Source organism: Oncorhynchus mykiss, chromosome 3, assembly GCF_013265735.2.
Source record: "Oncorhynchus mykiss isolate Arlee chromosome 3, USDA_OmykA_1.1, whole genome shotgun sequence".
Classification (NCBI taxonomy): Eukaryota; Metazoa; Chordata; class Actinopteri; order Salmoniformes; family Salmonidae; genus Oncorhynchus; species Oncorhynchus mykiss.
Window position 1 is genome coordinate 13225756 of NC_048567.1, and position 25818 is coordinate 13251573.

Sequence of the window (25818 nt, forward strand, 5' to 3'; positions counted from 1 at the left end):
ACCCCAACTACAGTACAACCACATGACCAATGTACTGCCACTGTAACCCCAACTACAGTACGTCCGTAACCCCCGCTACAGTACAATCACATGACCAATGTACTGCCACTGTAACCCCAACTACAGTACAACCACATGACCAATGTACTGCCACTGTAACCCCCTCTACAGTACAACCACATGACCAATGTACTGCCACTGTAACCCCAACTACAGTACAACCACATGACCAATGTACTGCCACTGTAACCCCAACTACAGTACAACCACATGACCAATGTACTGCCACTGTAACCCCAACTACAGTACGACCCTAACCCCTGACATACAAACCAAAATTACAGTATGACTACATGACTGCCAATGCATGGCAGTGACCGTTACCCGACAACAGCACTTCTACAGTTCTGATACTGGCTGAAGTCAGTCTGACCACTGTAAATTGTAGGGCGGGGAATTGCCAAAGACCTCATGATACGATGTCACCACGATGCCTAGGTGTCCAGACGATATATATTGCGATTGGATGCTGTAATTTTATTGCGATTCCATGTTCCAAACATACTGCTCACCATGTCTGCTGCAGGGGGACAAGAGAGAGTCATGAGAAAATGAGTTTTGATCAGTCATGGAAATAAGTGCTGAAAACAAATGGGTTCCTTATTTAAAAAGAAGATGGAGAACAAGCTCTGATGGGAAAATACTGGAACTTTGGTGCAACTAGCGCAAAAATAATATTGCGATACTGTCAAAATGATACGGCATACCTTCCAAAATGATACGGCATACCTTCCAAAATGATACGGCATACCTTCCAAAATGATACGGCATACCTTCCAAAATGATACGGCATACCTTCCAAAATGATACGGCATACCTTCCAAAATGATACGGCATACCTTCCAAAATGATACGGCATACCTTCCAAAATGATACGGCATACCTTCCAAAATGATACGGCATACCTTCCAAAATGATACGGCATACCTTCCAAAATGATACGGCATACCTTCCAAAATGATACGGCATACCTTCCAAAATGATATCCTGATATATAACTGTATCAATATTTCCCCTCACCACTAGTAAATGAACCCTAGTGTAACTGAGTCCCAACCGTAAATTGACCTCAGTCTGACCATAATAACCCAACCATAAGTCTACCCCAGTCCAACCACTGTGTTCCCTGTGTGTTTCTGTGCAGATGCTTTCTACGAGCACCTGAAGAAGCTGCGTCAGCACAATTTCATCGTCAAGGCCATCGGAACCACGTTACTCAATAGGGTAAGGAACAGGTCACCTTCCATCACTCCCCTGTCTATGCCTCTCACCCCCTCTCTCTGTGCCCCTCACCCCATCTCAGCCTAACCCCCTCATCCCATATATGAAGTGGATACTTAGGGAAATGGATCCCTAAAGAAAGCTTTTAATCACTCCCTCTTTCTCTCTCTCACTTTCTCTCTCCCCATCTTTCTCTGTCTAGTTTGGAGGGACGGAGGGTGAGTGGTTTCAGAAGTTAACGTCTAGGTTCTGTAGTCACCAGACGTGGGCCCTGGAACAGCTGAAGATGAGACAGAAGAAAGACCCTCGTTTCAACTCCTTCATACTGGAGGCAGAGAGTAGGCCTCAGTGTCGTAGGCTGCAGCTGAAGGACATCATCCCCACTGAGATGCAGAGGCTCACCAAATACCCCCTACTGCTGGAAAACATTGCCAAGTGCACAGGTCTGTATGTCCTTCCCTGCTCACATTCAGATAAACAGAGAGGGTGTGTGTTGTGACATGTGTTGTGTGTATTCCTGTAGAGGACACCTTGGAGAAGGAGAGTATTCAGCAGAGTGCAGAGTGCTGTAGGAAGATCCTCAACCACGTCAACGAGGAGGTCAAACAGATGGAGAACCTGCTGGTGAGACACACACACACACACACACACACACACACACACACACACACACACACACTCAAACTACTACTATTCTTATAAGTGTCTGAGGGAAAGTATCAATGGTTTTTCTCTCTCCCTCCAGACCCTGAAAGACTACCAGCGCAGGCTGGACACCTCAGGACTCAAACCCAGTAACGAGCTGTACCTGGAGTACAAGGTGACTGACAATAGTGAGGGCTTCTTGTAGTGTGGTCCAGTGCTCTTCATGCTATCCTTTCTACAGTTGTCCCGTTCTCTCATTCTTTATCAGTCTCTATTGTTCTCTTCTCTCTCAGTACCTTGACTTGGCCCAGAGAAGGATGATCTATGAGGGGCCTCTGACCTGGAGAGTGACCAAGGAGAAAACCTTAGGTGCACTATCAACTCTACAAACATTAGTTTGTTTTAATGTGTCAACCAATCGTCTGTCTGATTTCATTTTACACAAACCTAAACTTTTGTTATTCTGCTGTTAACTTCCTGCCCCACTCTCCTCCTCCTCTCCTCTCTACCCTGTTCCTGCCCCACTCTCCTCCTCTCCTCCTCTCCACTCTGTTCCTGCCCCACTCTCCTCCTCCTCTCCTCTCTACCCTGTTCCTGCCCCACTCTCCTCCTCTCCACTCTGTTCCTGCCTCACTCTCCTCCTCCTCTCCTCTCCACCCTGTTCCTGCCCCACTCTCCTCCTCCTCTCCTCTCCACCCTGTTCCTGCCCCACTCTTCTCCTCCTCTCCTCTCCACCCTGTTCCTGCCCCACTCTCCTCCTCCTCCTCTCCTCTCCACCCTGTTCCTGTCCCACTCTCCCCTCCTCCTCTCCTCCTCCTCTCCTCTCCACCCTGTTCCTGTCCCACTCTCCCCTCCTCCTCTCCTCTCCACCCTGTTCCTGTCCCACTCTCCTCCTCCTCTCCTCTTCACCCTGTTCCTGCCCCACTCTCCTCCTCCGCCTCTCCTCCCCTCCTCTCCACCCTGTTCCTGCCCCACTCTCCTCCTCCTCTCCTCTCCACCCTGTTCCTGCCCCCACTCTCCTCCTCTCCACCCTGTTCCTGCCCCACTCTCCTCCTCCTCTCCTCTCCACCCTGTTCCTGCCCCACTCTCCTCCTCCTCTCCTCCTCTCCTCTCCACCCTGTTCCTGCCCCACTCTCCTCCTCCTCTCCTCCTCTCCTCTCCACCCTGTTCCTGCCCCACTCTCCTCCTCCTCTCCTCTCCACCCTGTTCCTGCCTCACTCTCCTCCTCTCCTCTCCACCCTGTTCCTGTCCCACTCTCCTCCTCCTCTCCTCTTCACCCTGTTCCTGCCCCACTCTCCTCCTCCGCCTCTCCTCCTCTCCTCTCCACCCTGTACCTGCCCCGCTCTCCTCCTCCTCTCCTCTCCACCCTGTTCCTGCCCCACTCTCCTCCTCCTCCTCTCCTCCCCTCCTCTCCACCCTGTTCCTGCCCCACTCTACTCCTCCTCCTCTCCTCCCCTCCTCTCCACCCTGTTCCTGCCCCACTCTCCTCCTCCTCTCCTCTCCACCCTGTTCCTGCCCCCACTCTCCTCCTCTCCACCCTGTTCCTGTCCCACTCCTCCTCCTCTCCTCTCCACCCTGTTCCTGCCCCACTCTCCTCCTCCTCTCCTCTCCACCCTGTTCCTGCCCCACTCTCCTCCTCCTCTCCTCTCCACCCTGTTCCTGCCCCACTCTCCTCCTCCTCTCCTCTCCACCCTGTTCCTGCCCCACTCTCCTGCTCCTCTCCTCTCCATCCTGTTCCTGTCCCCCTCTCAGAAGTGCAGTGTGTGTTGCTGGGGGATCTGTTGGTGCTGTTACAGAAGCAGGATGATAAGATGGTGCTGAAGTGTCAGAGTAAGAGTAACATCGCTGTTCAGGAGGGCAAGCAGATGCTCAGCCCTATCATCAAACTAGACTCTGCCTTCCTCCGAGAGGTGGCCACAGGTGAGACACGCACATCTTTAAATACTTCATTTGAATGCACAAATCACATTACAGTCCCGAAGGATTCAAACATTTCAAAGATTCACAGATACATGGACACACGTAGTGTCAAAGATACCTTCTCCACACAGCTAGGCTGTCCATGACAAAGAGCAATGAGCAGTACCTTGCTAGCTGCTTTGCCTTTTTCCCTATGCAGTCCTGCAATCTGATGGCCATGCACTATCAGCTTATTATGTACACGGCCAAAAGCTGTTCAGGCATGACTCAAGAGGCTGGTATTTCAGAAACTTGACAGCACAGGGTCTGGTCCATGTAAGAGTCAAAAGAGCAACCCACTTCCAAAAAGAGCATCTGTCTCCGGCCTCCCCCCACAACAACAACACCTGCCATATTTGGTATTCAAGAAAACACAACATCATCAACATGGAGCCGCACACACACACACACACCTTGCAGGAATATGTCATCTCAATCCCCCTCTCTTCTGTCCCTCTGTCAGACCGTAAGGCTTTCTACGTGATCTTCACCTGGGACAGCGGGGCTCAGATCTACGAACTAGTGGCTCAATCTGTCGGGGAGAGGAGGAAGTGAGTGTGGGAGAGGGAGAGAGAAGGGTTTGGGAAGAAGAGAGGAGAGGAGAGTGTGGGAGAGGGAGAGAAGGGTTTGGGAAGGGGAGAGGAGAGGAGAGAAGAGAAGAGAAGAGGAGAGGAGAGGAGAGGAGAGGAGAGGAGAGGAGAGGAGAGGAGAGGAGAGGAGAGGAGAGGAGAGGAGAGGAGAGGAGAGGAGAGGAGAGGAGAGGAGAGAAGGGGAGAGGAGAGGAGAGGAGAGTGTGGGAGAGGGAGAGAAGGGTTTGGGAAGGGGAGAGGAGAGGAGAGGAGAGAAGAGGAGAGGAGAGGAGAGGAGAGGAGAGTGTGGGAGAGAAGGGTTTGGGAAGGGGAGAGGAGAGAAGAGGAGAGGAGAGGAGAGGAGAGGAGAGGAGAGGAGAGGAGAGGAGAGAAGGGAAGAGGAGAGGAGAGGAGAGTGTGGGAGAGGGAGAGAAGGGTTTGGGAAGGGGAGAGGAGAGGAGAGGAGAGGAGAGAAGAGAAGAGGAGAGGAGAGGAGAGGAGAGGAGAGTGTGGGAGAGGGAGAGAAGGGTTTGGGAAGGGGAGGAGAGGAGAGGAGAGGAGAGGAGAGTAGGAGAGGGAGAGAAGGGTTTGGGAAGGGGAGAGGAGAGGAGAGAAGAGAAGAGAAGAGGAGAGGAGAGGAGAGGAGAGGAGAGGAGAGGAGAGGAGAGGAGAGTGTGGGAGAGGGAGAGAAGGGTTTGGGAAGGGGAGAGAAGAGGAGAGGAGAGGAGAGGAGAGGAGAGGAGAGGAGAGGAGAGAAGGGGATTGGGAGGGGAGAGTGAGAAATGAGTGGGGGAGAGTGGTTTGGGAAGGGGATTGGGAGGGGGAGAGGGAGAAGTGAGTGGGGGAGAGGGGGAGAGAAGTGTTTGGGAGGGGAGGCGAGGAGGGGATTGGGAGAGGGAGAAGTGAGTGGGGGAGAGAAGGGTTTGGGAAGGGGATTGGGAGGGGGAGGGGGAGAGGGAGAAGTGAGTGGGGGAGAGAAGTGTTTGGGAGGGGAGGAGGGGATTGGGAGAGGGAGAAGTGAATGGGAGAGAGAAGGGGATTGGGAGGGGAGAAGGAGAAGTGAGTGTGGGAGAGGAGAGAGGTTTATGGGGAGGGAGGAGGAGAGGTGGAAGATATGAAGATAAAGACGAAGCACCAACTGTAGTGGTGATGTGGCTTTGTTGTGTGAAGCTGGACAGATGTGATCAAGATGGCAGTAGATGAGCTGAAGAAGACAGGACCTCCATCTGACCTGAAGAGAGGAAACAGCATCTTACCTGGAGGAGGAGGAAACCCATACAGCCCCACCACGTGAGTCAACACAGCTCTGAGTGTGCACTGTTATAAGCCAGTCCTCTGAGCACTGATCACATTTTAGTCATTTAGCAGACGCTCTTATCCAGAGTGACTTAAAGGAGTTAAGGGTTAATTAGGGTTAAGTGCCTTGCTCAGGGTACATCGACAGATTTTTCACGTAGTCGGCTTGAGGATTTGAACCAGCGACCTTTCGGTTACTGGCCCAGCGCTCTTAACCGCTTGCCTACCTGCCGCTGATCTCATTTCTTTCTCTCCTTCTCTTTCTCGCTTTCTCTTTCTTTCAGGTTTCCTCAACCACCTCTCAGCCCCACTGAAAATGGAGGAGTCTTGTTGAAAAACAGCATTGGTGAGAACAGACAACAAAGCACCTCTTTCAAGCCATTGAGCTTCTAGATGTTGATAATGTTGTTGTTAATGGTGCTATTACTGATGTTTATTTAGTTACTGCCAAGACTGTTACTACCAAGACTGTTACTGTGTTACTACCAAGACTGTTACTGTGTTACTACCAAGACTGTTACTGTGTTACTACCAAGACTGTTACTGTGTTTTTTCTGTTCCTGTGTTACTACCAAGACTGTTACTGTGTTACTATCAAGACTGTTACTGTGTTTTTTTCTGTTCCTGTGTTACTACCAAGACTGTTACTGTGTTACTACCAAGAATGTTACTGTGTTACTACCAAGAATGTTACTGTGTTACTACCAAGACTGTTACTGTGTTACTACCAAGACTGTTACTGTGTTACTACCAAGACTGTTACTGTGTTACTACCAAGACTGTTACTGTGTTACTACCAAGACTGTTACTATGTTTTTTCTGTTCCTGTGTTACTACCAAGACTGTTACTGTGTTACTACCAAGACTGTTACTGTGTTACTACCAAGACTGTTACTGTGTTACTACCAAGACTGTTACTGTGTTTTTTCTGTTCCTGTGTTACTACCAAGACTGTTACTGTGTTACTACCAAGACTGTTACTGTGTTTTTTCTGTTCCTGTGTTACTACCAAGACTGTTACTGTTTTACTTACAAAAACTGTTACTGTGTTACTACCAAGACTGTTACTGTGTTACTACCAAGACTGTTACTGTGTTACAACCAAGACTGTTCCTGTGTTTTTACTGTTACTATGTTACTACCAATACTGTTACTGTGTTACTACCAAGACTGTTACTGTGTTACTACCAAGACTGTTCCTGTGTTACTACCAAGACTGTTACTGTGTTACTACCAAGACTGTTCCTGTGTTTTTACTGTTACTGTGTTACTATCAAGACTGTTACTGTGTTATTACTGTTACTGTGTTACTACCAAGACTGTTACTGTGTTACTACCAAGACTGTTACTGTGTTACTACCAAGACTGTTACTGTGTTACTACCAACACTGTTACTGTGTTTTTACTGTTACTGTGTTACTACCAAGACTGTTACTGTGTTACTACCAAGACTGTTACTGGGTTACTACCAAGACTGTTACTGTGTTTTTACTGTTACTGTGTTACTACCAAGACTGTTACTGTGTTTTTTTACTGTTACTGTGTTACTACCAAGACTGTTACTGTGTTACTACCAAGACTGTTACTGTGTTACTACCAAGACTGTTCCTGTATTTTTACTGTTACTGTGTTATTACCAAGACTGTTACTGTGTTTTTACTGTTACTGTATTACTACCAAGACTGTTCCTGTATTTGTACTGTTACTGTGTTACTACCAAGACTGTCCCTGTGTTTTTGCTGTTACTGCATTACTACCAAGACTGTTACTGTGTTACTACCAAGACTGTTACTGTGTTACTACCAAGACTGTTACTGTGTTTTTACTGTTACTGTGCTACTACCAAGACTGTTACTGTGTTTTTACTGTTACTGTATTACTACCAAGACTGTTCCTGTATTTTTACTGTTACTGTGTTACTACCAAGACTGTTCCTGTGTTTTTACTGTTACTGTGTTACTACCAAGACTGTTCCTGTGTTTTTACTGTTGCTGTGTTACTACCAAGACTGTTCCTGTGTTTTTATTGTTACTGCAGTACTACCAAGACTGTTCCTGTGTTTTTACTGTTACTGTGTTACTACCAAGACTGTTACTGTGTTTTTACTGTTACTTTGTTACTACCAAGACTGTTACTGTGTTTTTACTGTTACTGTGTTACTACCAAGACTGTTCCTGTGTTTTTACTGTTACTGTGTTACTACCAAGACTGTTCCTGTGTTTTTACTGTTACTGTGTTACTACCAAGACTGTTCCTGTGTTACTACCAAGACTGTTCCTGTGTTACTACAAAGACTTTTACTGTGTTACTACCAAGACTGTTCCTGTGTTTTTACTGTTACTGTGTTACTACCAAGACTGTTACTGCATTACTACCAAGACTGTTCCTGTGTTACTACCAAGACTGTTCCTGTGTTACTACCAAGACTGTTCCTATGTTACTACCAAGACTGTTCCTATGTTACTACTAAGACTGTTCCTATGTTACTACCAAGACTGTTCCTATGTTACTACCAAGACTGTTCCTGTGTTACTACTAAGACTGTTCCTATGTTACTACCAAGACTGTTCCTATGTTACTACCAAGACTGTTACTGTGTTACTACCAAGACTGTTCCTATGTTACTACCAAGACTGTTACTGTGTTACTACCAAGACTGTTACTGTGTTACTACCAAGACTGTTACTGTGTTACTACCAAGACTGTTACTGTGTTACTACCAAGACTGTTCCTATGTTACTACCAAGACTGTTCCTATGTTACTACCAAGACTGTTACTGTGTTACTACCAAGACTGTTCCTGTGTTACTACCAAGACTGTTACTGTGTTTTTACTGCTACTGTGTTACTACCAAGACTGTTCCTATGTTACTACCAAGACTGTTCCTGTGTTACTACCAAGACTGTTCCTGTGTTACTACCAAGACTGTTCCTATGTTACTACCAAGACTGTTCCTGTGTTACTACCAAGACTGTTCCTATGTTACTACTAAGACTGTTCCTATGTTACTACCAAGACTGTTCCTATGTTACTACCAAGACTGTTACTGTGTTACTACCAAGACTGTTCCTATGTTACTACCAAGACTGTTACTGTGTTACTACCAAGACTGTTACTGTGTTACTACCAAGACTGTTACTGTGTTACTACCAAGACTGTTACTGTGTTACTCCCAAGACTGTTACTGTGTTACTACCAAGACTGTTCCTATGTTACTACCAAGACTGTTCCTATGTTACTACCAAGACTGTTACTGTGTTACTACCAAGACTGTTCCTGTGTTACTACCAAGACTGTTCCTATGTTACTACCAAGACTGTTCCTGTGTTACTACCAAGACTGTTCCTATGTTACTACTAAGACTGTTCCTATGTTACTACCAAGACTGTTCCTATGTTACTACCAAGACTGTTACTGTGTTACTACCAAGACTGTTCCTGTGTTACTACCAAGACTGTTACTGGGTTACTACCAAGACTGTTCCTGTGTTTTTACTGTTACTGTGTTACTACCAAGACTGTTCCTGTGTTTTTACTGTTACTGTGTTACTACCAAGACTGTTCCTGTGTTACTACCAAGACTGTTCCTGTGTTTTTACTGTTACTGTGTTACTACCAAGACTGTTACTGCATTACTACCAAGACTGTTCCTGTGTTACTACCAAGACTGTTCCTGTGTTACTACCAAGACTGTTCCTGTGTTACTACCAAGACTGTTCCTATGTTACTACTAAGACTGTTCCTATGTTACTACCAAGACTGTTCCTATGTTACTACCAAGACTGTTACTGTGTTACTACCAAGACTGTTCCTATGTTACTACCAAGACTGTTACTGTGTTACTACCAAGACTGTTACTGTGTTACTACCAAGACTGTTACTGTGTTACTACCAAGACTGTTACTGTGTTACTACCAAGACTGTTCCTATGTTACTACCAAGACTGTTCCTATGTTACTACCAAGACTGTTACTGTGTTACTACCAAGACTGTTCCTGTGTTACTACCAAGACTGTTACTGTGTTTTTACTGCTACTGTGTTACTACCAAGACTGTTCCTATGTTACTACCAAGACTGTTCCTGTGTTACTACCAAGACTGTTCCTGTGTTACTACCAAGACTGTTCCTATGTTACTACCAAGACTGTTCCTGTGTTACTACCAAGACTGTTCCTGTGTTACTACCAAGACTGTTCCTATGTTACTACTAAGACTGTTCCTATGTTACTACCAAGACTGTTCCTATGTTACTACCAAGACTGTTACTGTGTTACTACCAAGACTGTTCCTGTGTTACTACCAATACTGTTCCTATGTTACTACTAAGACTGTTCCTATGTTACTACCAAGACTGTTCCTATGTTACTACCAAGACTGTTCCTATGTTACTACCAAGACTGTTACTGTGTTACTACCAAGACTGTTACTGTGTTACTACCAAGACTGTTCCTGTGTTACTACCAAGACTGTTCCTATGTTACTACTAAGACTGTTCCTATGTTACTACCAAGACTGTTCCTATGTTACTACCAAGACTGTTCCTGTGTTACTACCAATACTGTTCCTGTGTTACTACCAAGACTGTTCCTATGTTACTACTAAGACTGTTCCTATGTTACTACCAAGACTGTTCCTATGTTACTACCAAGACTGTTACTGTGTTACTACCAAGACTGTTCCTGTGTTACTACCAAGACTGTTCCTGTGTTACTACCAAGACTGTTACTGTGTTTTTACTGCTACTGTGTTACTACCAAGACTGTTACTGTGTTTTTACTGCTACTCTGTTACTACCAAGACTGTTCCTGTGTTTTTACTGTTACTGTGTTACTACCATGACTGTTCCTGTGTCTATAGAACGAGATAAGGACATCCTGACGGATGAGATGAAGTCTGTGGACTCTCATCATTCTCTGATTGATTACCTCTCGGACAAAGGCTTCGACTTGATTGGCCACAGCAACAGTGATCAGGTGAAAGTGGCCAATAGCGCGTTAAACGAAGGTGAGTGGGTTTATTTGATTGGTCCAAACGGTTACCATTTTCACTGATGTTCCTATTACTGTTATGTTCCTGTCTCCTGCCACAGTCATGTCCCTCAAGAGGCTATTGGTTGGCAGCATCAGCCTATCAGACAACTCACAGCCTGATGAGGAGAATGGAAGGGAGGAGCCAGAGAGGCAGGACCAAGGACTACAAGGGGAGGAGGGTGGAGGGATGAAGATAGAGGAGGAGGGAGGGATCAGTGCTCCTCTGGTTCTGTCCCAGGAGAGGATGGAGGAGGTGTGCCGGAAACTGCAGAGTCTGGAGGTACAGCTGAAGAGACTGCAGGTGAGAAAGGAAGGAAGGAAGGAAGGAAGGAAGGAAGGAAGGAAGGAAGGAAGGAAGGAAGGAAGGGAGGGAGGGAGGGAGTTGTCGAGGATTGAGTAATGGGGTTGCAAAGGATGACTGAAGCATAAAAGGAGTGAGCCAAGGAGGACAGATGGGGACAAACAGCAGCATAGAAGAGAAAGATAGAGAAAATCACTTCACCAGGGCTTGTGCTGCTCTGCTGCTATTGTCACTGAAATGGCTATGTGAAATTGGAGTTCTGGGACAATGGCCTTTGTCTGCAGCTAGCTGTGTGATGTCACAAGAGCACCCACAAAAGGGAAAGAAGATGATGAAAGGAAGGGATGGCGGAGACGGAGGGGTGAAGTGTGTGTGTGTGTGTGTGATTCAGCATTTAACTGTGTATTGATCTTGCTCCATCAGAGTGTTGAGGAGGAGCACCACCGGCTGCAGAAGGCCCTGTCTAAGTTCTCCCTGGAGGGGGGAAACTTCTAGTGGGACACCAGGTGAACCTTCATATACAACCCTTTATACTGTTGTCATGGGAGGAGTTTTTCTTTACCGCTGATACAGGGTCAGATCTTGTATTATCTCTCTAGTTAAGATAAGGGTTGGGGTTAGAGTAATATACGATTTTAGGTCAACTACCTCTGGCTCTGCAATGCCATGGGTATTAATACTAGAATTGTGTCAAGGATATGTTGTCTAATCTCACCAAATCTTTTCTTTAACCTTGTCATCTCTTGGTCTTCCTCAGATCACTGTAAGTGCTGGATTGGAGTGCTCGAGTTGCTTTTGGAGGATTGATGAATGCGTCCTGGAATTTCCTATTTACTAAACACTCTGTGCTCCACTGCCATGCCTGAGCCCTTGTTAAAGATTTCCAGGGGATCACAGCCAACCGTGAGGCCCTTGCAAGGCGGAGGAGCACGGCTTTACGCAAAGTAGTTGAGTAATGCAATGTGGGAGGGGTGTGTTTGAGGTGTGTGTGTTTTTGCGTGTTTGTGAACATGCTAGTATATGCAAGTGAGTGAGCGTGTGAGAGAGGGGAGTTTTGCAAACAGGTGCCAAAGATTGGAGCAGTAGTTTGCTGTGAGAGAGATGCTGCCTGGGCTTATTGATTGTGAGCTTCTGCAACACAAACACACACACACAACATATACTTCCCCCAGTGCATGTTCAGTAAATATATCTATCATTGCCAACTGTAGGGGTTTGGACTGTATAATAAACCCCCATGTATGCATGTAGAGAGAGATACTAGTGTCAGCCCTATAGGGGGCGATGTAGTGCTGTAGAACAAGACAGGAACATGCTCAGAGTTGTGAAATTCTGGTAACTTTTCCAAAATTCACAGGTTTTCCCCAAATCCTGGTTGGAAGATTCCTGGATTCAGGAGGGAATAAGGAGGAATTCTGGGAGTCGTTCAACCGGAGATTTCTGAAAAACCTGGGATTTTTTGGGAAACTTTCCAAACTTAGACATTTTACTGAACATTTAGTAGGCCCCTATATCCAGTACATGCCAAAGTACAGTAGAGATGCACCTTTAAGTTAGTATAATCCAATTCAAGTGACCAACCACACTGAATTCCCAACATTGAATTTGCAAATATTTATTACTATTATTATGATGATTTTATCCAAAGCGACTTAGTCATGCAGGCATACATTTTTACATTTTACCCCAATTGTTGAGAAGGTCTGCGCGTGTGTTTGTGTTGTAGAAGCAAAATGGCCTTCTGGAGTTACTGTAATAGAGTCCTATTAGACCTGTAATTATGGCCCAAACATTCATCCAGTAGTATTTGAATTGATCATGTTGTTAGGGATATAGATGGTGTGTGTACCGCTTTTGACTTCAGCCACCTCTCCTTTGGACCCTGCTACTGTGCTGGGCCGGGCGATAGAGGGATGGACAGATACACAGAGATGGGATGTAGATTAGAGATGGAGGGATACAGTGAGGAGGAGAGGAGGCAGAAGGGTTATTCCTTGGAAGACCAACTTGATTAGCAGCGTATTAGATGGTGATGGAGGTAGATGTAGAGAGAAGACTTGAAGTTCAGTGTTCAATGTGCTGTGGAATCGGTTATAGGGACCTCCCGAGTGGTGCAGTGGTCTAAGGCAGTGCTAGCTGTGCCACTAGAGATTCTGGGTTTGAGTCCAGGTTCTGTCGCAGCCGGCAGCAACAGGGAGACCCATGGGGCGACGCACAATTGGCCCAGCGTCGTTCGGGTTAGGAGAGGGTTTGGCTGGCATCGATGTCCTTGTCCCATCACGCACTAGCGTCTCCTGTTGCGGGCTGGGCGCAATGCTCGCTGACACGGTCGTCGGGTGTACAGTGTTTCCTCCGACGCATTGGTGCGGCTGGTTTCTGGGTTAAATAGGCATTGTGTCAAGAAGCAGTGTGCCTTGGCTGGGTTGTGTTTCGGAGGATGCACGGCTCTCGACCTTCACCTCTCCCGAGTCCATACGGGATTTGCAGCGATGAGACAAGATTGTAACTACCAATTGGATACCATGAAATTGGGGAGAAAAATAGGTTTTTAAAAAATCTATATAATAAAATAAAGAATCGGTTATAGACAATCAGTCAGACCCATACATGCTCTGATACTCACATTGCGTGGGAGCCCAGTGCAGTAACAATGGTCCCACAGGAGAACGGTCATCACGTGTGTGATGTGACTGGAGTCGACTTCCTGACTATAGGGCTAGTAGCTTCTCCGTAAAGAAAGGAGGGAGACACACAGTATTATATGCTGTATGATAAGTTTTTCGTCCGATACAAAGGTTATATTCTTTAATGGTGGCAATACCATTTTTGTGCATATTTTTCTTCAGGAGTTGATTGTAATTATTGTTATTATTTTGATGATTTAGAGTAGTGGCATTGAACTGTGGACTGGGAAACGGGACCAAAGAGAGACCCATGTACCTGTAGATCCTCATGTGAGCTGTTTATACTGTCCCACTGCTTATTACTATAGGAGAAAGTCACTTCATGCTGATTGGAGAGGGATGCCTACAGTAAGCAGCCGTGGCTCTCTGCTTCTCCTGCATCCAAACTCCAGCGTCACATGTAGAGAAAACAACACAGTGGGTAGAAACGTAGAGGAGAGATAATGATATCTAAGCTTGTATGAAGACTGTATTGTGATACATCCATCCATGCTGCTGCCCCAGACTAATGAACAGGATTTAACTGGACACTTCACAATCACACTGCCGTTCAAATCCTCTCTTCATTGCGACCATGTGTGAGCAGGGCTGCACTGTGTTGTTATAGACATGACTCACCTAGCGTCACTTTGATATTGACTGGACCACGTTTAGGGACAGCATGGGGTGGCGGTACAGTACAGTAAGATACAGAAGGATACTGAGATGAGACCCATCATTACTGATTTAAGCTACTGTTTCTATAGACCACTTCTGGAATGAAGAGAAGCGGGTCTGGGGAGTTCAGATGCAGGAATTGCAGGCGCGACTTGTCGTCACTCTCACCAGTGTTGGAATGACAGTTATCTTTCACGATCACTTTTGAATTATGCATTCTCGTTGTGGCCATAGCAACCGTTCCCTTACACCCTCCCCCAAATATGTAATTATGCAAATGTTATTGATAGTTACTCTAAGAAGCAGAGGGCGTAGTTACAAGTTGTGTTGAAACTTCATTGCCTTTTTTTCTTTCACCCCCCACCCCTTTATTTTCTCGTGTTCCCCTCTCCATCACCAAGTCCACAATAATAGTCTCCATCTCTCCTTCATCCTGTCTTCCTTCTAGAAGTCGTAGAAATGTAGTCCTTACTTCCTTACTACTCTCATCATTTTATTTTTGTTTCATTTGCTTAAATGGGTCGGGAGGTTTTGTTTTTGGTGATGGTTTGTTGAGAGGAACATATGTAATTATGTACTATGCATTTGGCAACAATGGGAGAAAGAGGAAGAGACTTGGATAGCTTTTGTTTGCTCAGAGACCCCATATGTGAGACAACTCACTTGTATTATACAATACTAGATGGCAACAAGATGAGGTTAAAGAGATTATCTCTAACTTGGGCTTTTTCACCATTGAAGCACAGTAATGAGCAGGTTAAATCCTGTTATACCAGCTTAGGTTAATACCTCCACCGCCACTGTAGTCTCAAGACTACTTGGCAAACGTGTGCTTACAAACCTCTCTCTCTTTCTCTCTCTTTCTTCCCTTTGCTTCCCCTCATGTATCCTATTTACAAATACATAGTGGTCTAGTTTTATATATAGAAGGGTGCCTTGTTCTGACGATCAAGCTTTTTCCCAAAGGGCTCTTTAGTAAACAAACACTGTTGGTTGGGGAGATGTTTGGCTGTTAAGGTAGAAGAACCATGAAATGAACGTAGAAAGAGTTGGGTGACCAACATCAAGTCTCCTGTTTAATGTACAATTACAGTGAAATGCCTTTCTTGCAATCTCTAAAGCAACATGCATTCTAGGTCTGGCCTGGAGGTTTTCCTAGTCAGGTCACATGGTCCGGAAACCCCCCTGGCCTTACTTCTAGGTAATCCAAGGTTTCAGATAGGTGGTTTGTGGGGGATTGACTGTAGGGTGGCTGTGTAAGTCCTGCAGTGTCCCCTGTAACTATGCTATCTCAGGGGTATGTATGTTACAAAGTGTATTGTGTGTGTTCACCTCAGCGACCACAAGGTTTGACCAGCGCCATGTTTGCTCCAGCTAGCCAGCGCTTTGAATAGAATAGGGTCTGGTCTGTCGCACATGCATCCGCCACATGTATATCTATAAACAAATGAATATGCAAGATCTATACTGTGTATTTTGGCTTTGATTTCATTGTGTAAGAGTTTTTAATTGTATACTTCAGAAGAAATGAGGTACGTTTTTTTTTATTGTAATTTTTATTTTTATTTTTTAATAAATGGGGGTAGAAAAAAACAACATTTTTTTGTTCTTTTACTGTTTTGAGTTCAAGAACACTGCAGTCACTCAAGCATATATCCTGACACCGAGAGACCAACAAAAGAGGAAGGAAGGTTTATTCACAAGACAACTGGGTAGAAGTGTATAGCTGTGTTGAAAGGCACAACACTCAAAATAACATTGGACCAAAATACTTTTTTATAAAAGGCCTTTTATTTTCTGCAACGGCTGGCAACCAATATAAAACACAGTGAAGAAGATGGTGGCCGTGACATTCTTGTTCCTCTGCTTCTGGGCTGGTGAGTAAGGGGCTGCTAGGATATGCTGATAAACAATGCTGGGTAGTTAGTCTTTTAGTGCATATTCACCTTTATTTGAGAAGTTACATTACAGGTGGAGGATGAAGATGAGACCGAAGTGTAAATCTATGCCATTTGAGTGAATTAATATGAATAGGTTCAACATCCTTTAAACCATGCATTGCAACATTTAAAACAATTTTCCCCCATTTTAACCCTTGGATCATGAGATTATTTAGCTGTGAGTAATGTATCTGTTCTGCTCTAATGAACCGTATCTCCAACCAGAGCAGATGGTTGTGCAATCAAATCACATTTTATTTGTCACATGCACGGACTACAACAATGAAATGCTTACCGAAAGAAAAATAAGAAATAAAAGTAACAAATAATTCAAGAGCAGCAGTAAAATAACAATAGCGAGGGTATTTACAGGGGGTACCGGTACAGAGTCAATGTGCTGGGGCACTGGTTAGTGGAGGTAATTGAGGTAATATATACATGTAGGTAGAGTTATTAAAGTGACTTATGCATAGATAATAACAGAGTAGCAGTGGGGGGGGGGGGGGGGCAATGCAATAGTCTGGGTAGCCATTTGATTAGATGTTCAGTAGTCTTATGACTTGGGGGTAGAAGCTGTCTAGAAGCCTCTTGGGCCTAGACTTGCTCCAATACTGCTTGCTTGAGTTGCGGTAGCAGAGAGAACAGTCTATGACTAGGGTGGCTGGAGTCTTTGACAATTTTTAGGGCCTTTCTCTGACACCACCTGGTATATAATCCCTGGATGGCAGGAAGCTTGGCCCCAGTGATGTACTGGGCCGTACACACTACACTGTAGTGCCTTGCAGTCGGAGGCCGAGCAGTTACCATACCAGGCAGTGATGGAACCAGGCAGTGATGCTCTCGATGGTGCAGCTGTAGAACCTTTTTGAGGATCTGAGGAGCCATGCCAAATCTTTTCAGTCTCCTGAGGGGAAATAGGTTTTGTCGTGCCGTCTTCACAACTGTCTTGGTGTGCTAGGACCATGTTAGTTTGTTGGTGGACACCAAGGAACTTGAAGCTCTCAACCTGCTCCGATACAGCCCCCATCGATGAGAATGTGGGTGTGCTCGGTACTCCTTTTCCTGTAGTCCACAATCATCACACACTAGAATCTATACCAAACACTTATAACTCTAAATAGCAAGAGATGTTAAGAGACATAATATTACAGCACTCTGGATTGTGTGGCGTTTTTAGTATCCAGTTTATTTTTATCATCAGTGTCTTGGGCCAATAGCTGGACAGATATGCTGTCAATAACTGACCTTTGATCAGTGTCTTATGGGTCAACCTCATCCTACTCCTGCTGCTCTGCCTTCTAGTAGGTGTCCACGGTGACCTCAGCCGTATCCAGGTTACTCTGGAGCCAGACAGGCCCTCTCTGAGGGTGCAGCTCTCTCACACCGCCCACCTGCGCTGCTGCTACTCAGCCACAAGGGGAGCCGTGGAAACCACCTGGTTCATCAGCATCCAGACGGTCAACGGCACGTCCGCCCCGCAGGGAGTGGACCGGAGAGACAACCATGTGACAGTGGATGGGGGGAACCTGACTGCGGCAGGGGTCATGTGTCACACACTCATCCTGAGGGAGGCCCGTCTGAACGACTCAGGGTTGTACCAGTGTTTTCTAAACCACAGCGCCCTGCGGCCCTCTGTATACACCCACGGCACCTTCCTGCAGGTCTACAGTGAGTGTGGTGTGTGTGTGTGTGTGTGTGTGTGTGTGTGTGTGTGAAGCCCTCACAGTAAGCACCCATGTCACCTTCCTTCAGGTCTTGTGTGTGTAACCCTCAAAAGCTTTAGTCTGGTCTGTACTTTGTTGTATAGTATTTATATTATGTGTGTGTCTGTGTATGTACATGTGGGTGTCTGGGTGGTGGGGTCAAACCAGCTAAGCAATTCAGAATGCTTTGTAATCCACAAATCCAGTTAACCACTGCCCAGTCCAGTAGAATTCACCATGAATGGCAGTTTCTGTTCCCTGTGGATCACAGTAAATCATCTGTGATGGTCTCATTACAACCTGCTAACCTAAAAGTTGGGTCCCGGTAGTGCACACAGATCAGACCAGATTGCAATCCACCTAAAGCACCCAGACTTAAGCCACCAGTGAATGGCTACATTGTGTAGTAATCCCTCTGATTTAATTCAAATTACCAATGTTCAAATGTTAAAGAAATGCTTTGTTTATAGGTTTTCCTGGGAAATTGTGTGACATACGGAGCATTGTTTTTTTTTAAAATAATTGCACCGCTAATCATACACTGGCTGTTTTGTATAATTTATCTCAAACTATTCTCCTCTGTCTTGCTGCAATCTGATGCATGGTACCCTGCCTCCCCCCCCCCCACACACATACTAGCTCTCTTTCATTCACATCTAGCCTGCATCTCTCCCATGAAAGAGCAGCAGGTGAGTTCTACTCTGATGATCTTTATACGACCCCTCTCTCCTTGCTCAGGGCCGATGGTGAAGATTCTGGACATCAGTGAAAGCACCAAGAACAGCATCCTGACTGCTGAGGGAATGTTACTGATGGTGGCAGTGCTTCTGCATGGTACCATGATGCTCCGTAAGGTCAGAGAGCCAAGCAGGCCACCTTTCCTACTGCTGATGCTAGGCTACTAGATCTAATATTCCTAATTTGCTCTCATTCCAATAGTGAATTTTGTCATTTGAAAACTGCTTTAACCAAAAGGACTAGTATGTATGGTAATCTTACTGTATGACGACAATGGGGTTTTTCACACCATTGGCCAAGAGATTTACGATATATTATGATGTCATCCACTTCCTCTCCTTTTCAAGATGAAGAAACTCAATCAACTGAAGAAGAAAAGGGTCAAAGAGGAAGAGGAGAATATCTATGAGGTGGGACTTGAATCAGATCCTCTCTCTGTCTTTCTGTCATAGTCACTGTTTTCACCATTCTTCATTCAATCAAACAAGTTCTAGAAGAAGGGAAGAGGAAGTCAACCTATCATAACCTCCCTTACCTCAATCCATATCCAGGGTCTAAATCTGGAGGAATGCTGCTCCACATATGATCAGATCCAGCGCTCTCTGGTGCAGGGCCCCTACCAAGACGTGGGAAACATGATTATGGAGGAGGAGGAAATCCAACTGGAGAAGCCTTGAATGAGAGGGGGGAGGAAGAGAGGGTGGGAGAAGAGTAATTTGATAGAACAGAGTTGTGGTGAGGGTTTTGATATGAATTTTCTTAAAAACTGTCCCCCCCCTTACACACACACACACACACACACACACACACACACGTATGTTTGAATTTATAGAGGTGACCTGCGTTTTCCTTGCAGCCTTTGCCTATATTTGAATCTAATTTCTTAGTGGACCAAAAAGACAGTAACCTACAATGTCAAAGGGAATTTGCTTTCAATTTAGCCTTTCATTACAAATGCCAATAGCTAAACACTTTATATTCATAAAATATATTTTTTTCTGCATGTTTGTATTTTCTATGCTTTTGTGTATGCATTGGCCAAATGTTTTTTTTCCCTCCAATCTCCATAATTCAAGGCCTGAATTGTGCTTAGTAAATAAAATTATAAAACTGATTGCCTTATGCTTTCATGTTTACATATTTAGCATTTTAGCTTCATGAAATGTATGTATTTGTCATATGTCCCTCGCACCCATACCGATGTGACTCGCTTGATGGAGTCTAGGAAGCGTTATCCCATTTCTGACACAATTGTGGGGTAGCACAACTGTGACTTGAATCTGGATCCTTGTCAACCTTACCATTCTTACCATTACACCAAGAGGCTCGTGATAGGCCTCTAGCACAGGAGGTTGGTGGCAACTTAATTGGGGAGGACGAGCTTGTGGGAATGGCTGGAGCGGAATCAGTGGAATGGTATCATATACATTAAACACATGGTTTGATGCCATTCCATTTGCTCCATTCCAACCGTTATTATGAGCCGTCCTCCCCTCAGCAGCCACCACTGACGATGTTGTAGCTTGTAGATCAGCTATTAAACCGTCTATACATTAAGGTTTACCTCCCTGTGATGGGAAGCCTACTGACAGACGGTACTGTACTTTGTTTACCACAGATGATTATCTGGGGAAAGCTTTCGGACACTGCAACGCAGCAAAGAGGGGTGGCGTTTGTCGAACTGGAGCACGTCAATAGGCTCAAGGAATGCATTACCAGCGCTGACTGGCTGCAGTTTTGTTTGTGGGTGTGGCTATTTTTTACAGGTATGACTAGAATATTTGAGGAGGCGCTGCGGAAATAGTGGGCGAAGATGGCGTCGGGAAAGAAGGGAGGAAACAGCAGCCTCGAAAAAGGTTTGAATGGAAGACGTTCGTCAAAACATAAAGAGGGGCCAATAGGTACGTTATTTACAGCAGTTAGACGTTGGACCATTCGCGTTAGTGGTTTTTGATAATGACAGTTAAATTAGGTTGCAAACCCCAACTCTTGCCTCTCTTCTAGCTAGCTAACTAGGATGCTAACGTTAGCCAGAAATATTTAAGCCGCGGAAGTGACAACAGTCTTAACATGTAACGTTAGCATTACGTTTTCTGGCAACTTGCATTGTGTGATATGAGGTTTGCATTAAAATAGTTCCCAGTGTTTCGAAGCTAAACTTAGTCACTAACGTCAGCTAGGTTGAAACTTTCACAACTCGTTTATTTCATAATGTAGGTATTGTAACGCGCAGTCTCGCTACAAAATACCAATGCAATTACTTGGAAATTGTAACTGTTTCGCGCGAGTAATTGACTGTAACGTTAGATACAATGTACATTATAACTAATCGAAACCTCGAGTCACTTGTTATATCGAGACGGCAGGTAGCCTAGTGGTTATGTATATATTTTTTAGTCCCAACTCATGTAGGCTGACGATGACAACGGTCCACCTGATCAGGTTGTCAAATCAGATAACACAGCAGGGTTTGTGGGCTCAGGGATTAACGTGTTTGTGTGTGGAGTGGTGAGGGACGTTGAGAAGCTGCACAATGCAACAGCAGCATCATATTCTTCAGACCGTGTTGCCATCAGTTTACATTTGGAACCGTGTACTCAACAATGTGACACATGGGCAGCCTTTGGAAAAGAACATGCTTGAGGGGGTGGCATTACATGGTCAGGGATATGCCATTCAGTCAGACAGTTCTCCCACTAGCAGGCTTCTTTACTAGTTTTTAATTACATGATCACTCTATTTACAAACAACTGGATTAAATATGTCTAAGAGCCTTTCACAATAGTCTCTCACAAACAAACTATTTATCTGTAGGTATTTAGTAATGAGATGAACAAACATGATATTATCTTCAGCAAATCTGCCTCTTGGATGAAAACTGGCACTAGACTGTTATTGTGGAGCAGAGACCTGTTATCGCTAGCTGTAAGCACCTTTTGAGTGATTCCAGAGCATGCGTGAATAGGCAGATGCATTCTGCAGGGGCAGGATTTCCTCCTCATACATTTGAATTCCAACAATACCTGTGGATTGGATTGCCACAACATTAACCATACGTTTAGCCTATCTATCAAAATATGCAGATAATGGTGAATGTAGCCTATTTGTCAACATGAGCTGCCGATTCTGTCTGACCTTAGCAATGACCTGCTGTATGAGATTTTGACTCAACTGTCAGTTGACTAGCCACCTGTAGTGCTAGACTTTCTTTTCTGGTCTGTCATCTCAGTCAGACAGTGTAGTAAAGGGCTGAGGGGAAACCGGTGAGGCCACCAGGAATGCTTGGTTGTGAGGGGTGGAGAGGGGCTCATTGTTACTAACGTCCTGTTGTGAAGTTTGGCCACAACTGAAATAGTCTGGAGCAAGGGTCGCACCTTCCGAACCCCACCATGACAGGAAATCCCCCCCCCCCCCCCCCCCCCCAAACAGGCCAAGGAAGATGTAGCCTAGCCTTCACACTGTTTGAATGCTATTTGACTTCAATTAGCAATAGGGCCTACTTCCTCAGGCTTAGCCTATTATTGGTACCATGGCATTTTGGATGAAAGTGAACTTCTATGCCATCTAAAGTTAAAGTGCAGTGTGCACCACCCATCACACCTCTAGGCCTAGATGACGACATGCCGTGATCAATTCGGGTGACTTACACATTAGAGGTCGACCGATTTATGATTTTCAAAGCCAATACCGATTATTGGAGGACCAAAAAAAGCAGATACCGATTAATCTGCCAATTTTTATATATATACTTGGAATAATGACAATTACAATGATACCAAATTAACACTTATTTTAACTTAATATAATACATCAATAAAATCAATTTAGTCTCAAATAATTTATGAAACATGTTCCATTTGGTTTAAATAATGCAAAATCACAGTGTTGGAGAAGAAATGTGCAATATGTGCCATGTAAAAAAGCTAACGTTTAAGTTCCTTGCTCAGAACATGAGAACATATGAAAGCTGGTGGTTCCTTTTAGCATGAGTCTTCAATATTCCCAGGTAAGAAGTTTTAGGTTGTAGTTATTAAAGGAATTATGGGACTATTTCGCTCTATACCATTTGTATTTCATATACCTTTTACTATTGGATGTTCTTATAGGCACTATAGTATTGCCAGTGTAACAGTATAGCTTCTGCCCCCCCCCCCCCCCACCTCTACCTGGGCTCGAACCAGGAACACTTAGACAACAGCCACTCTCGAAGCATCGTTACCCATCGCTCCACAAAAGCTGCGGCCCTTGCAGCGCAAGGGGAATAACTATTCCAAATCTAAACGCGAGTGACGTTTGAAACAGTATTAGCGCACACCCAGCTAGCTAGCTAGCTAGCCATTTCACATTGGTAACACCAGCCATTAGGCCGATAGGCTTGAAGTCATAAACAGCGCTGTGCTTGCGAAGAGCTGCTGGCAAAATGCACGAAACTGCTGCTCAGTCAGACTGCTCTATCAAATCAGACTTAATTATAACATAATAACACACAGAAATACGAGCCTTTGGTCATTAATATGATTGAATCCGGAAACTATCATTTCGAAAACAAAATGTTTATTCTTTCAGTGAAATACGGAACCGTTCGGTATTTTATCTAACAGGTGGCATCCCTAAGTCTAAATATTCTTGTTACATTGCACAACCTTCAATGTATGTCATAATTACGTAAAATTCTGGCAAATTAGTTCGCAATGAGCCAGGCAGCCCAAACTGTTGCATATACCCTGACTCTGCTTGCACAGAACACAAGATAAATTACACAATTTCACCTGGTTAATATTGCCTGCTAAACTGGATTAGTAGTTATAACTAGTGATTATGATTGATTATTTTTTATAAGATAAGTTTAATGCTAGCTAGCAATTTACTACTGCATTTGCAGTCGATTTGCAGTCGTGCACTCGTGGAGTGCAATGGTTAGAGCGTTGGACTAGTTAACTGCAGTTGCAAGATTGAAAGCCCTGAGCTGACAAGGTGAAAATCTGTTGTTCTGCCCTGAACAAGGCAGTTAACCCACAGTTCCTAGGCAGTCATTGAAAATAAGAATGTGTTCTTAACTGACTTGCCTAGTTAAATAAAAGGTATAAAAATCTAAAAAATTATCGGAAATCGATGCCCAAAAATACCGATTTCCGATTGTTATGAAAACTTGAAATCGGCCCTAATTAATCGGTCGACCTCTAGTTCTTATAGGCACTTTAGTATTGCCAGCCTAATCTCGTGAGTTGATAGGTTTGAATTCATAAACAGCGCAATGCTTGAAGCACAGCGAAGAGCTGCTGGCAAATGCAGGAAATGCTTACGAGCCTGCTCCTGCCTACCACCGCTCAGTCACTGCTCTATCAAATATCAAATCATAGACTTAATTATAATATAATAACACACAGAAATACGAGCCTTAGGTCATTAATATGGTCAAATCCAGAAACTAATTTCAAAAACAAAACGTTTATTCTTTCAGTGAAATGCGGAACTGTTCTGTATTTTATCTAACGGGTGGCATCCATAAGTCTAAATATTGCTGTTACATTGTACAACCTTCAATGTTATGTCATAATTATGTACAATTCTGGCAAATTAATTACGGTCTTTGTCCGGAAGAAATGGTCTTCACACAGTTCGCAACGAGCCAGGCAACCCAAACTGCTGCAAATACCCTGACTCTGCTTGCACAGAACACAAGAGAAATGACACAATTTCCCTAGTTAAAAGAAATTCATGTTAGCAGGCAATATTAACTAAATATGCAGGTTAAAAATATATACTTATCTATTGATTTAAAAAAAGGCATTGATGTTTATGGTTAGGTACACATTGGGGCAACGACAGTGCTTTTTTTTCGCGAATGCGCTTGTTAAATCACCACCCGTTTGGCGAAGTAGGCTGTGATTCGAAGATAAATTAACAGGCACTTCATTGATTGTATGCAACGCAGGACAAGCTAGATAACTACACATGGTTGATGATATTACTAGTTTAACTAGTTATGTTAAGATTTATTGTTTTTGTAAGATAAGTTTAATGCTAGCTAGAAACTTACCTTGGCTCCTTGCTGCACTCACCTAACAGGTAGTCAGCCTGCCACTTTGGAGTGCAATGTAATCAGCCATAATCGGTGTACCAATTAGAATTCTGCACCCACACTCTGTAGAGCCTCTGTATTTTGTGCCAATGTGTGAGTCCAGTGTTTAAATTGATACCTCACTATTTGAATATCATTAACATGTACCATATTCAAAGAGCATAGGCGACACTAAATGGTTGTCAAGAAGCCAATTATCTCTGATACTGAGGAACCAAGGTTGTAACAATGAGCAGACATTGTTATTCATTTGAGTAAGACTTTTACTTTCAAGATAAAATTGTAGGCCTACGTTCTAGATAGGAGAGAAAGTAATTTCACTCTGCCTGCCTCTTTACTTTTCTCATTGTACCTGGGCTGAGAATGTACCTTTGCCTCGAAGATGAGCTTATCAGGGAGGGTACTAAAACATTCAGTTAACCTATCCTTACTCTGTATTCAGACTATTCATCATGTTTGTCCTGCAGTCTATGGGATCATTAGGATGCCACCTCACCTTGCATTTTTCAGTTGAAAACTGACTTAATAAGTATATGGTTTCCAAAACATTCTGTCATCCTCTATAACCACTCAGACTTCCTGGTGAATCACTAAATTAACCAAAACAATATTAAGGCTGAGCCAGTCAGACTCGAGCTGCAATCCAGGAGGAATGAGCTGAGCTGCCACCCACCAACAAGATCATTTGTTCCCACTGTTTGGAAAGCACTGTGTACAACCAATCCAGCTTCTGCCCTGGCACGTACCGTACAGTACATTCAACAATGAGGTTCAGGCCTGGAGCAGCCTTAGACATTTCTCAAGACTTGGCATGGCCTACGCAAACATCTCAGCATTTCTAAACAGTACACATTCAAAGGTTCAGTATTGCTGTTAAGACTTGACCTCACATGTTCAGACAGTATGAGGTGGTTGGGTGTTTGGTATAGTGAC

The 25818-nt window shown here is 44.4% G+C and overlaps 3 protein-coding genes across 9 annotated transcripts in view; all 3 read left to right on the forward strand.

The window, feature by feature from the left end:
- Positions 1-16018, forward strand: part of LOC110503633 (rho guanine nucleotide exchange factor 1) — a 60798-nt gene extending 44780 nt beyond the window's left edge. For all 5 annotated transcript variants that reach the window (XM_036969519.1, XM_036969520.1, XM_036969522.1 and 2 more), the window contains 13 exons: positions 1205-1284; positions 1484-1724; positions 1805-1905; positions 2027-2101; positions 2220-2295; positions 3679-3846; positions 4349-4436; positions 5625-5744; positions 6035-6096; positions 10608-10754; positions 10840-11081; positions 11505-11587; positions 11839-16018. In XM_036969519.1, coding sequence (XP_036825414.1) covers positions 1205-1284; positions 1484-1724; positions 1805-1905; positions 2027-2101; positions 2220-2295; positions 3679-3846; positions 4349-4436; positions 5625-5744; positions 6035-6096; positions 10608-10754; positions 10840-11081; positions 11505-11576 — 1472 coding nt within the window. In that variant the 3' untranslated portion in view covers positions 11577-11587; positions 11839-16018. The remainder of the gene's footprint in view (positions 1-1204; positions 1285-1483; positions 1725-1804; positions 1906-2026; positions 2102-2219; positions 2296-3678; positions 3847-4348; positions 4437-5624; positions 5745-6034; positions 6097-10607; positions 10755-10839; positions 11082-11504; positions 11588-11838) is intronic.
- Position 16019: 1 nt separating this feature from the next.
- Positions 16020-19914, forward strand: LOC110510079 (B-cell antigen receptor complex-associated protein alpha chain). Its single transcript, XM_021591406.2, has 5 exons — positions 16020-16299; positions 17665-18030; positions 18804-18919; positions 19151-19213; positions 19355-19914. The coding sequence occupies exons 1-5, from the start codon at positions 16260-16262 to the stop codon at positions 19478-19480; spliced, it is 711 nt and encodes a 236-aa protein (XP_021447081.1). The 5' UTR covers positions 16020-16259; the 3' UTR covers positions 19481-19914.
- Positions 19915-20534: 620 nt separating this feature from the next.
- LOC110510088 (hormone-sensitive lipase) overlaps positions 20535-25818 on the forward strand; it is a 43986-nt gene continuing 38702 nt past the window's right edge. The window contains exon 1 of one of the 3 annotated variants that reach the window (XM_036969525.1): positions 20535-20659. In XM_036969525.1, coding sequence (XP_036825420.1) covers positions 20617-20659 — 43 coding nt within the window. In that variant the 5' untranslated portion in view covers positions 20535-20616. Of the gene's footprint in view, positions 20705-25818 lie in introns of all 3 variants that reach the window. The other 2 variants (XM_036969524.1, XM_036969527.1) reach the window with 2 other exon arrangements.

Bases quoted from the DNA above. Each gene is read 5' to 3' on its own strand.
- LOC110510079 (XM_021591406.2), top strand. From the start codon at position 16,260: ATGGTGGCCGTGACATTCTTGTTCCTCTGCTTCTGGGCTG. The intron at 16,300-17,664 runs GTGAGTAAGGGG...TCTGCCTTCTAG, and splicing joins GTTCCTCTGCTTCTGGGCTG to TAGGTGTCCACGGTGACCTC. The intron at 18,031-18,803 runs GTGAGTGTGGTG...CTCCTTGCTCAG, and splicing joins CACCTTCCTGCAGGTCTACA to GGCCGATGGTGAAGATTCTG.